General features: G+C 40.9%; 1 protein-coding gene across 1 annotated transcript in view; it reads left to right on the top strand.

Moving 5' to 3' along the window:
* LOC310947563 (rho guanine nucleotide exchange factor 17-like) overlaps positions 1-8,569 on the top strand; it is a gene marked incomplete at its 5' end in the record, with an annotated part of 60,887 nt that extends 52,318 nt beyond the window's left edge. The window contains 20 exons of the mRNA XM_083914405.1: positions 687-779; positions 889-1,065; positions 1,815-1,865; positions 2,021-2,130; positions 2,288-2,373; positions 2,521-2,639; positions 2,855-3,062; positions 3,677-3,750; positions 3,876-3,959; positions 4,121-4,224; positions 4,361-4,476; positions 4,672-4,791; positions 4,961-5,228; positions 5,326-5,412; positions 5,709-5,776; positions 6,065-6,213; positions 6,302-6,476; positions 6,744-6,839; positions 7,066-7,248; positions 7,904-8,569. Coding sequence (XP_083770531.1) covers positions 687-779; positions 889-1,065; positions 1,815-1,865; positions 2,021-2,130; positions 2,288-2,373; positions 2,521-2,639; positions 2,855-3,062; positions 3,677-3,750; positions 3,876-3,959; positions 4,121-4,224; positions 4,361-4,476; positions 4,672-4,791; positions 4,961-5,228; positions 5,326-5,412; positions 5,709-5,776; positions 6,065-6,213; positions 6,302-6,476; positions 6,744-6,839; positions 7,066-7,248; positions 7,904-8,112 — 2,577 coding nt within the window. The 3' untranslated portion in view covers positions 8,113-8,569. The remainder of the gene's footprint in view (positions 1-686; positions 780-888; positions 1,066-1,814; positions 1,866-2,020; positions 2,131-2,287; positions 2,374-2,520; positions 2,640-2,854; positions 3,063-3,676; positions 3,751-3,875; positions 3,960-4,120; positions 4,225-4,360; positions 4,477-4,671; positions 4,792-4,960; positions 5,229-5,325; positions 5,413-5,708; positions 5,777-6,064; positions 6,214-6,301; positions 6,477-6,743; positions 6,840-7,065; positions 7,249-7,903) is intronic.
* Between the last annotated feature and the right edge of the window lie 5,943 nt (positions 8,570-14,512).

Genomic DNA, 14,512 nt, shown 5'->3' on the forward strand with positions numbered 1-14,512 from the left:
CTTGATCAAAAAGAAAAAACATCTACCTGTCATTGAATTCAGACGAGTGTTTCTCTTCAAATACATACTTTTTGAAATCAGATGGTATCAAATCTAAGAGAGGAATGTTTTTTTCTTCCTCTGCTCAGGAGATCTGTTGTCTCTTACATGTTTGTAAAATGCCAGATACCATTGAAATTGATTGTCTCTTTGATTTATTTTTTTCTTCCTAGGTCTGGAACTGTAAACAAGGACAAATTATTGTCCGTGAAATGTTCTACTAAACCATCTCTTTAAACCAATTCAACCAGATAATTTGGCTTGAAAATCCCTGGAACATTTCAACAATACATCCGGTTAAACTTGGTCGGCTACTGTTGTGCACTTTAATGCTGTAGTGTGCCACCAGAAATAAATGTATGTGAAAAACAGCAAGTTGGCTGCACAGACAAGAACTCAGATGCAAAAAAATAAAAAGGTGCCACAAAAACCTGTCATGTCCTCGTCCTGTCCTCAGTTTTCAACCGCAGAGAGCCAGACAGGGTTTTTGTAACCACTTTGCCATCTTGTGGTGGAGATGTGAAGTGCAACACTGACCTTATTTTAGAGACAATTATCTCTTAACTATCTCTAAGCTTACTTGAGTATTTCACCCTCTCTTATATTGATCTTTTATCTCAATCTTCCTCCTTGCTTCACTCCAACAGCAAAACATGCGTGAGAACAAGGAGAAACAGGCTCTGGGTGATCTGATGATTAAACCAGTCCAGAGGATTCCTCGATATGAACTGTTGGTGAAGGTGAATTATCTCAAAATATAACTTCTGTATACTGCAAGTAGCCTCATCCTGTGTTAAAGTAAATTCAAATTTATATATAAGGGTATGTATCTGTGTTGTTTTGTTCAAGGACCTGCTCAAGCACACCTCAGAGGATCACCCTGACCACCCGTACTTACTGGACGCCCAGAGGGACATCAAGCGATTGGCTGAGAGGATCAATAAGGGTCGTCGCTCCGCTGAGGAGGCAGAGAGGGAGGCCAGGGTCATCCAGGAGATCGAGTCGCACATAGAGGGAGTTGAACATGTGAGCTTTTTATTACTGTAAAGATAAACTTCTATTTACTGTTAACTGGGCTGTATTCATTATTGATTGATGTGCAGATTATTTTCTTGATTTTAATCATAAAATGTAAGATAAAATAGTGAAAGAGGCCATCGCAATTCTGCTATCGCATTGCTTATTTTGTCCGCATCGTTTGTACGGGAGCTGGAAATCCTTGAAAACACTTGAATTTTAGCATGGTGTTTTCAAGGTTTGTAAAGGGGGCTGGATTTTGAAAAAAGTACTTGAAGCAGCTTGTAATGTTGTGTTCTATGGGATGACATATATGATATAAGACAGAAAAGAAGATCTCCATATTTTAGAGAGTGAAAACAGCTTTTTCTGACATTTTTGCATGAAAAAATACTTTTGATGATCTACAGATTATCAAAACAGTTGGTGATTTTATTTCTGTCGATCTATCGGTTGAGTAAGTGTTCTTTTCATTTGTCGTCCTTTCATAGAAAGCTGTCTTAAACCATCATGTTTGTTGTTTATAGGACGTTAACATCTAATTTAATGTGATAATCAAGTGCAATAATCAGTATACTGAATATTGAGTTTTGTACTTTATACAAATCTGTAGTTTACCACAGCTGTAAGGTGCTGGAAAAGCACGAACATGCATCTCGAATTTGACATGATTTGACATTTTCCCAGGGCTTGCGGCCGTTCATCCCTTATTTTATCGCACGAAGTGATGATCACGTCTCTCTGTGTGTTTGTGTTAGATCCTGAATCCCCAGAGGAAGTTCTTGAGACAGGAAATGGTCATGGAGGCGGTAAGAAGTAGTTTGTGAACTGAATGTTTGTGGCATATTGAGTTTTCAAAATTGGTGTCATACAAGTGATAGAAATGTTTAAAGCAAACCTTTATTGTTACATTCACTTCAAGATATGATTTTCTAAGCTCCTTCTCTCCTTTCTCTCTCTGTAGAAGACAGTTGGTGGGAAGAAAGACCGCTCTCTCTTCCTCTTCAGTGATCTGATCATCTGCACCACTCTCAAGAGGAAGTCTGGCTCATTAAGACGCAGCTCCATGAGCCTGTAAGTGGTGCACACACTCGCACTATCATGATACAGTTTCCAAACCACACTGCCCCCTGGTGTTGTACAGCAGGCCATGTTCTCTACAAAGTTTGACTAATATGCGTGTTAATATTGACCTCTTTTTTCTCTCTCCGTCTCTTCCTCGGCTGCTCAGCTACTCGGCTGCTAGCATGATTGATACTTCCAGTAAATACAAGTTCCTCTGGAAGCTTCCCCTGGAGGAAGTGGAGGTGGTGAAAAGTAAGACCTCATCTTTAGATCTCATCCAATATGATCTATCAGACAACATCACAGTTGCCTGATTCATCAATACCAAATTTAGACAATACATTTTTCTATTATGATGACGTTCAGTTTTACCGCTTTAATTGAAATTCTCTGCTTCAGGCTCTACTCAGGCAACAAACAAGGAGAGCATCCAGAAGATGATAAGTCGATTGGACGAGGACCTCAGCACTTTGGGTCAGATCAGCAAACTGTCTGAGACCCTCAGCTTCCCACACCAGGTGCTGTGGACCACCACATACACACACATACACACACACAAACACACACACACACACACACACACCATGCAAACAGAAGCCGTGTGTTACTGCATCTCCGTTTTTTATTTAATTTCTTCATTCATGATGGGCTTTTGATCTGTCTCATTGTCTTGTGTTCTATGATGTGGCACAACATCTGAAGATATATTTCTTGCTGTTTCCATCTCTCGCAGTCCCTCGACGAAGTAATAAAAGATCTGATGGCTTCGGTGCACAGGGAGCTGTCAGAGAAGCAGTCTCTTGCCTTCAGTATGACCTTCCTGCCCACGAAGCTGGAATTCACCACGGCCTCCGCCGAGAGCAGCTTCGTCTTTGAGTTCACCTCGCCTGACATTCGGTCCAACTTTGAACAGGCCTTTGAAGACGCCAAGAAGAAGCTAGGTCAGTGAAAAAAGACTGTACTGTAGCTTGTTAGCTACAGTAGACAAAGAAAGACGTAGCAAATCCTCCCGCCAAAAAAACTTTAATGGGGAAAATCTGCACTCAGCTCCGGCGTAAAATCATCCCAGGGTCTTTTTCGGCAAACACACTCATCAAATAAGACATAGAGACACATTTTTCATTATTAAAAGAGTGTTTTGAAAGACTTACCTACTGGCCCCGGTACCAGATCCTCTCGTAGTAAAGTCCATTCAAGTTGATTACCAAATGCATGAGCAATATTAGTGTTTAAAAAGAAGTTTTAATATGTTCACCTTGCTGCCCCAAGATAATTAGTGTAGGCCACTGCCGGCTGTTAGCGACTGTAATCTCAGTTAATCGCTCATACACAAAAAAAACTCTCGATGGCTTATTTGATGACCGAATTTGCCGAAAAAGACCATATGGATGATTTCACGCAGGAATTACGCTTTAAAGACTTTTTTTATGTTTCCTTTCCAAAAAAGACTTTCATTTATTTGAATGTTAATGCTATGATGTTTATTTTATTGCTCATGATTTATTAGGCCAAGAGCTACTTTATTTAAGTAAGGTCTTATTGTCATTGTGTTTAGCAATGAATAAGGACCAGTGGGACCCAGAGTTTCTGAAGGCCATTCCTATTATGAAGACACGCAGTGGAATGCAGGTGAGCTGCAGCTGTATAATCTGTGAATATATAGTATAAATGATTTATGGTCATTTCAATCAGGTCATACCTGTAACTCTCTTTACAAAAGTCATCTACACTAATGTGTTGTTGTTTGTCTCCAGTTTTCGTGTGCCTCTCCCAGCCACAGCTGTCCCGACAGTGGCTGTGAGGTGTGGGTGTGTAACAGTGATGGATATGTAGGACAGGTGAGAAAATACTTAAATGTGACTGTAATTCAATCAATAAGCACTTTAGGTGACAATAAACATTCACTAATCAATTTCAGAGGCGGTCACTTTACACCACATGAGTTCTGGTGGAGAAAAACAATTGACATTTGACGGATGATAATGTTTTCTCTCTCCAGGTGTGTCTGTTAAACATTAAAGATGAGCCCACAGTGGAGGCCTGTATCGCCGTCTGCTCAGCGAGGATCATATGTATTGCTGCGGTACCAGGACTCAAAGGAAGGTCAGTGTACGTATATACACACACACACACACACACACACACATACACGCATTAAAAACTCACTTAAGTTGCACCTGGCTGGTTTATTGACTTAATCTATATACTGCACCATTAACCATCACTCTTCATCTCCTAGGGAGCGTGGATCAGAGCCCACCTTGGCCACTTCCTCCGGAGCACCTGGTCACAGCCAGCAGCAGCTCCATATATCTATCTCCCATTCATCTCTGGAGCTGACGGAGCAACCCACAGGTTGGTCCATAGAGGTTTCACAACATGAGACGCAGCAAGAGTTCCTACTATAAACAAACTGTGTGGCAAACTCTCAGCTGCTATAGTATATTCATTCTCCTTATCTTATCCTAAAATCAGCTTTTATGAATGAGATTGACTTGTATGGTATGCGCTGCAGTTTTCTGTATAATATATATTACTGATTGTTTCCAGGACCAGGAGCAGAGCTTGTCCCTTTTGACAGTGATGACACTGATGACGAGGATTCACCCAGCCCTTCATCCACTCTACAGAGTCAGGCCAGTCACTCCACCATATCATCCAGCTATGGCAGTGAGTAAAAACACACTCCAGTCACACACACACACACACACACACTCTCTCACACAAATGCACATACACACACACTCTCACACACACACACATACACTTACACACACACACACACACTTACTGTATACACTTGGACTATATATTTATACTCTCTCATTCCCTCTCTAAGATGATGAGGGCCCAGGCTCCAAGGACATGGCTACAGAGACCACCAGCAGTGAAGAGGAACAGGAATTCCCGGTGGCAAGCTCCTACGGAGCTCCGGGGATGTTAGGGGTTGGCGGCGGAGGTCGCGTCCACACAGATAGCCCCATGGACGGCCGCGCTATGCGTCGCTCCTCCCGGGGCTCGTTCACCAGGGCGAGCCTTGAGGACCTGCTCAGCATCGACCCAGAGGCCTATCAGAGCTCAGTGTGGCTGGGCACAGAGGATGGATGGTGTGTGATACACAGACAAATACACACGCACACCTCCTCGCTCATTGTTGTGCTGATTTCATCACCAAATCTCCTACAATTCTTCCGTTTCTATTAGCATCCATGTGTACCAGTCCTCAGACAACATCCGTAACCGTAAGAACAGCATGAAGATGCAACACTCAGCCTCAATCCTCTGTATACTGTGAGTTACCCTCTTTTCCACTACTTTGTTAGGTGAAAATTAAACATAATAGTGAAATTTGGGGGGTGGATGTGAAGCTGTTTTGATGAAGATAGGTTCGAATGTGTAAAGGTTTGTCTCCTGTTAGCTTCAACTTTCCTGTTTCTGCTGCCTTTATATTTTCTCGTGGAGCATATATAAAAACGTATATACCTTTGTATTATTAATGTACTTATCTTTGTCCTTGTATGCTTTATTTCTAAGTTATATTTTCCTTCTGTTTCATTTCAAACCTCCCTTTGTTTTTCTTCCCACAGGTATTTGGACAACAAAGTGTTTGTGTCCTTGGCCAATGGAGAGGTGATCGTCTATCAGAGAGAAGCAGGTCAGCAGGACTGTTTTTGTCTCCTTCTGATTTAGTTTCAGTGGTAGCTGAAGCTTTTCTCTCAGCAACATCTTGTTCAAATTGCTGCTACTGTACAGTCATGCTAGTCTGAACCTACCGGGGGTGCTGACATTATTACCTGTTAAAAGTAATCCCGCCTTTTTTCACGCTTTTATATTTAACTTTGTCCTTGTCATACAAAACACTGTTTTTATACTTGAAAATCACTCTAGTAACAAAATGATTTGTATTATTTTTGTATAATCCATCCTTAATCTCAATCTGCAGGTAGTTTCTGGGACCCTCAGTCTTCTCAGACGTTGGTTCTGGGCACACCCAGTAGCCCTGTCACCAAAATGGTTCCTGTGGGAGGAAAACTTTGGTGTGGCTCTCAGAACAGAGTCCTCATTATCAACACAACTACGCTGGTACAAGAGGTAGGTAGGAAGGATGCACGGATGTGTGTTCACGGGTACAGTGTACAGAACAATTTGTGTTGTATGACATTTCTTCTCTGCCCATCAGCACTGGTTCCAGGTGGGCACAGACAGCAGTCGGTGCGTGACGTGCATGGTGGCGTATGGTAAGGGTGTGTGGTTGGCGTTGCAGGGCAGTGCGCTGGTCAGACTATACCACGCTCAGACCTTGGAGAGCCTGACAGAAGTGGACGTGGCGCCTGCTGTGCACAAGATGCTTGCAGGTAAACACACTTAAGGAATAGGAGCAGGTTTTTAGAGAATGTGTATATATATAATAGCAGCTCATACTGTATGCAGCTTTTTTTATTCTTCTCTTTTTAATTCCCTTTTTAGCATACTTTCCCTGTCCTTTCTGTGCTCCATAAATTTTAATCCCCATTTCTCTCTCTCTCTCTCCCCTTCTCTCTCACCTTTACTCCTCCCTTTATCCTCACCACTGTTCCTCCCCTGATCGTCATCCCATTCTCTCTTTTTTTCTCTCCATTTAGGTGCAGATGCAATCATCAGACAGCACAAAGCCGCCTGTCTGAGAATTACAGCATTGCTGGCATGTAAGGATCTGCTGTGGATCGGCACCAGTGCAGGTAACAACACAATGTTCAGTCTAAGAAATCCAAAACATACATTTACCTGATATTAAAGTTATTAACCATTTTGTTTCACTTCATAATTGAATCAGATCTGGGCAGTAATCATATGTTATATGTAATATTTAGTGTTTTTGCAATGGTATAATATTCAAATTTTATATTGATCATCATTTATTGGATTAAAAAAAGAAGTACATTTTAAGCAAGTGTTCTTTTACAGGGGTGGTACTTACACTGGTGATCCCAGCAGTCAGCTCCGGAACCAGTGCTGGGACACTGAAGTCTCCCCAGGTGCCGATGGGCTCAGCTCATGGACACACGGGCCATGTTCGGTTCCTGACATCTATCGAACTACCTGAAGGGTTTGACATGAACTTCCCTCCTTCCACAATTGACTCCACAGGTAGTTATTGCTTTTTTATTTATGTGCACTCTTGTCTACTTCTGCAGCTTCAGAAACAATTAACAACAAAACTTTTAATCTTCACCTGTGTCTTCCATTGACCTTTAAAGATATAATCCGTAAGATTTTTATCTATTTCATTGTCTCTTAAGCTACTATCTATCAAAGAGTGAGTCAAAACAATGGTGATTGATCATATGACCTACTAATGAAAGCACTTGTACTTTGCCTTTTTAACAGTATTGCGATATGTTTTGTATGTGGCGACATTCCCTCGCTAATTGCAAATGCCCAGTCATGTTAGTGATGCTGCTGACAGTGGTCGGTCTGCCGCTGGAGCTCGTCACAGCAGGTTATGCTGTGTTTCATTGTAATCTGAAAAATCGTGAACTTCCAACTTCTGAGTCAGGCTTGTAGTAGGGGCAAAAGTGCAATAGGAATGTGTGTGTGTATGGATTGAAGAGGGTAACATATAGGGGACGGACCAGAAGGTGAATGTGTTACAAAAGAGCAAAAAAAAAAAAAGGTCATCAGCACACATAGTGACCGTGAATCTGACGAGATGGAGTGCTCAGGAAAGAACAGTTACATCTTACTGCCAAAGGTATTCAAATCTCACTGACTATGACTTTAATCCCTCCTCTCTATCTTCTAGTTAACCAATCCCAGAGTGGCAGCACAGTTGATGGGAACCTCCAAAGGAGCAACTCCTCACGTCGCCGAGCCTCTGCCCTAATCCCTTCAAAGACCAACCATCTAGTAATTTCCGGCGGCGACGGCTATGAGGACTTCAGATTGACCAATAGCAGTGAAACAGTCGGACGGGATGACAGTACCAACCATCTTTTGCTTTGGAAGGTCTGAGACAATCAACGCGGTTTGAACAATCCACCCAACTTCCCTTTAGCCTAGAACGCCGCACAAGCTCCTGTCCTTTTTTCCCCACCGGACTCCTCACTTTTTGGTGTTGTTGTTTTGGTCTTCTGCTCAGTCCACCAGTCTCTATGTGCATACTATTGCTGTCAACTCCCTCCTGGACTTAATGATGAATATGATCACTTGGAAGCCAGCTATTCTTGTGTTAATGTTTCTGATGGTATGCGTTGTTCCTCACTGAGTGGTGTCTGTGCGTGTGTGTATTTTGTTTTTTTCGGCATCTGCGAATATTGTCTGGAAAAAGTGTCTTTGAACTTAAAGTCTTTACTGAAGGAGACAGAGAAGGGGAAAACGAAACTTTCACACATGGATGTATGTTTAGACTTTCGAAGAAGAGAAAGACAGAAGAGGACTTGGACACTGCAGAATGTCATTGCACAGGAGGTTGAAAGAAGACATTTAAGTGAAGCATGTACTTCTTTTTTTTTGGGGGGGGGGGGCTTGGACATCAACCCTTTATTCCATCATCACTTCATCTTGGCCTAAACTGCAAACAAAATACCTCCTGATGATCAGAGGTAAATGTAATGTAAAAATATATGAAGTAAAACGACCATCACAGACTGCAGTTTGATGGATATTCTGAATTTGCGTTCATTTCTGCAGCTAGAGCTTAAGCTTGGAAGAGAGGGTCAGTTGAGCTTTTAAAGGAGTAAAAGTTCAGATCAGAGATTTCTGGTCCAAGTAGTGCTGTAATAATATCTACTCCATGATGTGAGACTGCTAAAATCATCTTTTCTCCTGTAGAGGGAGAGTGAATATCATAAGTGCAATATGTGGCAAGGGTATCTAACAAGACGCAATCACACACATTTATGCGCAGCCTTCACTCAGTGAATAAGAAGACATTTGTGAAAAACATAAATGTGTGTTTCCCACATATAATCACTTTATATCAGACTTTCTTATTTAAGTTGTCAGTTTAAGATGACATGAGTGTAGATGATGCACGCTACTGGAGTTGAGTAGGAAAAAAAGTGCATTGGAGACACGACTATGCCAAAGCCTTGTATGTGTTACCGTTTTGACATTAAGGAAATTTCAGTTTGTTCATCAGGAGCTGATATAACTGACTTCTATGACGCTAGGCTGTGGTAGCTGATAATGATAGTTATGTACAGTATTTATGATTTTGATTTTAGCTCCTTCTTTTACAGCACTTAATTTATAGAAGATATAGCTTTCACTTTCTGTTTTTGAGTTGAAGAACAACGAGGCCTTGGCTTGATAAATGGGCCTAGCTTGGTTCGGGCAGGGGTGTAACGATACAGTCCGCTCATGGTTCGGTATGATACAAAATACAGGATTCTTGTTTCGGAGTCGCCTCCCTAAATGTAAAGAAACAAATGTAGAAAGCAGAGGGTCTGGATGTATTTTTACAAAGGCAAAGGGTCCCAAAATTTACCTCACATTGTCTCTGAACGCAGCTTGATCCTCATCTTGAACTGACACAGTCAGTCTGTTGCCCGTTTGGGTGCAAGATGTTGCTTTTTGGTCACAGGATATATAGCGCTAATATGTATTGTTACACCCCTAATGCACAAACCCTAATTTCAGTATAGATTGTTGTGAGACAAGAAAGATACAGAGTAGGTCAGAAGGACAAATGCTGAGCACCTGCACGTGCCTTCAGGAGGCTGAAAGTTAAGCCATTACACACACACACACACACACACACACACACACACACACACACACACACACACACACACACACACACACACACACACACACACAGTAACAGAGTAAAAAGCTCTCCCTTGTACTACAGCAGATGTCTGGGAGAAGTGAAGGGCGACTGACTTGTCCTTGCATACACACGTTAGCCTCAGGCTTTAGGTGTTAAGCGGTGATTGTCTTTGATCCCTCCAAGCCTAGAAACCCTCATTGCACTTTGCCAGCCATCTGGGCACTTCACCTCAGCTTTCCCCAATTCCCAAACACATTCGCATCACAGTAGGTTAACTCTCCCACTGTGAGAGTAGCTAACAGTTAAGAGGATTGGCTGATGTTGTGATAGGTGTGCGTGTGTGTGTGCGTGTGTGCGTGTGCGTGTGTGTGTGTGTGTGCGTGTGCATCCTCAGCAGGTGGTCTGTTATTCAGTTGTGTTAAAAAGGACCTTGTTTGTGATTTTCTGCCCACAACTGAGGCAAAATTACAGTTAGCTTGTGGTAGCATGTGTAGAATACAGCAGAGGAAAGTTCGAGATGTTTAGCAAATGTTACAGGTTACTAGTTCAACATTTTTAAATACGCTTATTCAGCTTCCTGTCGAGACTCATGTCGACAAGATTCACACCTCTCATGTTTGTACGGTGAATATTAAACTACAGCCAGAAGCCAGTTAGCTAAGCTTAGCATAAAGAATGGAAACAGGGAAATAGCTTCCCTGGCTACTCTAAATCTCACTAATTGGCAGAGAATATCTTGTTATTTCTATTCCATATAAAAAGTGCAAGACTTCAGAGTGTCATTTTTTTCTACTCATCTAAGATATAATGTGTGAATTAGAGGGACTGGTAAGTGTCTTTTTTGCTAGCTGCTTCTGCTGTTTCCAGTCTTTGCGCATAGTTAACCCACCACTGACCAGCTTAATATTTAATGAAAACCAAAATGAGTGTGGTATTAATCTTCTCGTCGAACTCTAAACAATAAAGGGAATAAGGTTATTTCACAAAATGTTGACCTTTAACATCCTCTAACATTAAGGTAGCAAATATAAATGTTTTTTTTTATGTTCTGTATGATTCACAACAAAATGAATATTTGTGTTCTCCGTGCCAAGAGCTGAAGAGTCACCCATGGAAATGCTGTATATCTATGTTGGCTGGAGAGCAATGGAGAGCTTGCTGCAGAATATTTTCTGTTAGAAACTGAGGAACATTTGTGTGCTATCTCTGCTGGTACCAGTGAATTTGGAGCAGCGTTTTTAAAACCGTGAGTTGGGCAGCAAAAAAAGGTCCGATGGTGGGTCCCCACTTAATCTTTAGTGTGTTTTTAGGCTCTGGGGTCTCTGGGTAAAACATACTTAGTGTCCTGGGCTGAAACCACTACCTTGGTTGATGTTAATAACTTCAACTTAAAGCTGATTCAGAAAGTTAGTAGATTTAAAAACAAAATAAGAAGTATTTGACTTAAAAATATACTTTTACGTTTCCTTAGTAGACACATAATTAATGACTTAATAATCACATTTCCAATAGTTGCATTTGAGGTTTTGAGCCCAGTGTGTTGACTTAGACTCTTCATTTTACAGACATAGAAGCATGCACGCAAATACTGTAGATATGAAGTAAAACTCAATGCTAATTAGACCAGGATTTTCACCATCACATCAAACTCATTCTCACTGTAACTCTCGGCAAACTTGTAAGTAACCGCCTCATGCCTGTATGTGAAATAAGTCTTTATTGTTGTAAATATTGGTATATATTGCCTTTTTTTCTGTAAATAGTGCACCCACGTTCATCTATTGTTGATATGAATCTAATTGCATATTTTTATATATTTGTGTAAGGTTTGTTTGTGTTTGTATCCCCCCTCTTGCATGCGCTGTCAGTGAACATTTAAATTATAACTGTCATAGATCTTTTCCAACAAGATGGCCTCTGTTGTCGCCATGGTGACTGAAAGATTGACATTGATGTTTTCACTGGTAGCCACCTTATCTCCGAAACATGTTTGGCTTGTAATGAACGTTTACAGGAAGCAAAACAACCTGGTCACTACTCTGTTTATCTCTGGCTCTGGTTGCAGTTGTCATAGTTACAGTCTATCAAAGTTACGTCTCGTAAGTAGCTGTTCTGGTTTTGTCACTGTGGGTTCCTCTTTGTAATTAAATCAGTTCACTGGTGCCAGTTTGTGCCTGTTCTTTCTTCAGCTTATGAGGTGGGAGTCTTTGTAAAAATGTGCTTCATCCTTTGTTTTACTGATTATCTGCTGAGTATCTCAACATGCTTGGTTTCTCATAACTGGGACATAACAATGGTATGATGCTTACATGCACGAAACATAACCTGGATACCCAGGAACACGTTCGTAACCAGAATACTGTACATAATGTTCATGCACCTAAAATGCTCACCTAAATCCATTAGTCGAAAATGAATCAGCAACCATTGCAACAGTTAATTGATTCCTTAATTCATGACTGATAATGAAATAAATGTTTTAAATGTTTTTAAAAAATGTGCTTGTCCCAAATTCTGAAATGTCAAAGACATATGCTCATTTTCAGGTTCATACTTGTATTTTGGGTTTCTACTAGAACATGTTTAGATGCCTAAATGTTCAAGAAATACAATGTTTTTCTTATTATACCGTCTGTCTCAATATACCCGTATTCACCCTCTATTTGAAAAGCTCCTTTTAAGCACCTGTCTCTTTAAGGCGCCCTTCTGAAGAAAAAACAAACCCAGTCTCTGATTGGTCAGCACTTTTGGGTCTTCCACATCTGTGCTCTCAGCATCTCTGCACTGTCATGGCAGCCAGGGAATGACTGTAACGGCGATTTCTACAAATATAGAGAATAGATAGATCGCCACAACTGTACGGAAGTCTTGATGACTCGTCTAAACTCGTCTGTACGGCTTGAATCAACTTGTTTCCTGTTCATCTCATACCTCGACAGTTCTTTTATCAGTTCTTAACAGCAACAATAAATAAATATGTAGTAAATAAGTAGAAATAAAATATCATAGCGTAGGATACAGCTCTAACCATAACACAAAGATACCTCTGTGTTTCTTTTGTCATTCAACCATTCATTTTACTTTAACCCACTGACCCACAATGAAGTGTATTGTGATATGATAGCTGTGCAGTATATAGAGGAAACAGTATCAATGCAGGCCATTCATGACACAACCAAATCCAAATGGTGCTCCTACCCCACTCATGAACACACCCACAAGTTGCATCCACACACAGTATTCAAATGATGCATCCAACAGTGCAGATCTGTGTGATGAATGAAAGTGGCAGTAAAGACAGCAGCACATAGATTCATCTGTGTTCCCAGAATGACCGATTGATATTGTGAGTCACTGACTCGCACTGACTCACTGGTTCTTCAGCCCCGCAGATGAATGTGGGCCAGTGGAAATCTCCTTCATTCACTGGTATCAGATTTAACATTATTATGTGTGTGTAATTGGAAAAGCTCATTTTTTAATCTTGCATTGTACTTTATAGTGTCCGATACACAATCTCTACTCCACTCCTCAGCCATTTGTTACTTTCCCCAGGTTGCTTTAAAGGTCCCCGATTAAAGAATTCAAATGTCCCTATATATACAGAGAAAGTTCACGCACTTTCTCTACATTAAAGGAGCTGCTTTTGCTGCCTTTGATATACATTTTGAACATTTAAGAAACAAATTACATTAGACACAAGGGAGCATTGGAACATATTGTACAGCTAAAAGTCAATTGATTTAAATGCAAAGTGAAGATTTAGTGTACTACAATAAGCCTTTTTCACAGAAGACAGTTTGTCACATGGCAGTATAGAAAGTGTAGCATGTGTACATTAATGATGGCACGTGATGATTTGTGATCCTGGTATTGTGCATGCAAGTTCCCTGTGACACTGTCATGATCTAACACCTGCATATAACAGAGCCATCATTACTGATGACAGTTTAACACCTGTGCTTTTTCCACTGTGACATGATGGAGCCTATACTGTACAGTTACACCTTTAAATGACAGATGTGTGGAGAGCCAGACACTGATGATCACCTCAAACATTTATTTTAATTCCTTAAGTAAAAACTTGTAAACCAGGCCATATTTCTTACTGTGCAGAGGATTTTCACCCATGTGGTCAGAAGAGTCTGGAGGTTATGGAACTACCTTGAAAACAGATAGGGTTTGTTAAACATATGGGTGTTGAGAACTAAAAAGGGTTGAAATGCAATTAAAAAAATAGTTAGAAATGGATTTTTTTGGTTAGATTTGATATGTATATATATATACACATACACATATACACATATACATACATATAGACAAAAATATAATAATAAATACTATATAGTATTTATTAATTATTGACTTTAGATACTTTAGAACCGTTTGACTCTCCATACATTGGCTCCCCGTTATGACGACACCTTTCAGAGGCCAGGTTGTGAGCAGAAGTCCTTGCCGGGGAAAGACAACGACCGACAGAGGGGGTTTACACACACACACACACACACACACACACTGACGGGGGTTTCAGCTTGCAGCGCTGACGCACTGTGAGCTCACTGAGCCAGCTCAGTGTTTATGTCTTTCTCACAGAGAGAGAGAGAGAGAGAGAGAGGAGCTAGGGAACCTCGTTTA

This window comes from Echiichthys vipera, assembly GCF_963691815.1.
Source record: "Echiichthys vipera genome assembly, chromosome: 5".
NCBI classification, from domain to species: Eukaryota; Metazoa; Chordata; class Actinopteri; order Perciformes; family Trachinidae; genus Echiichthys; species Echiichthys vipera.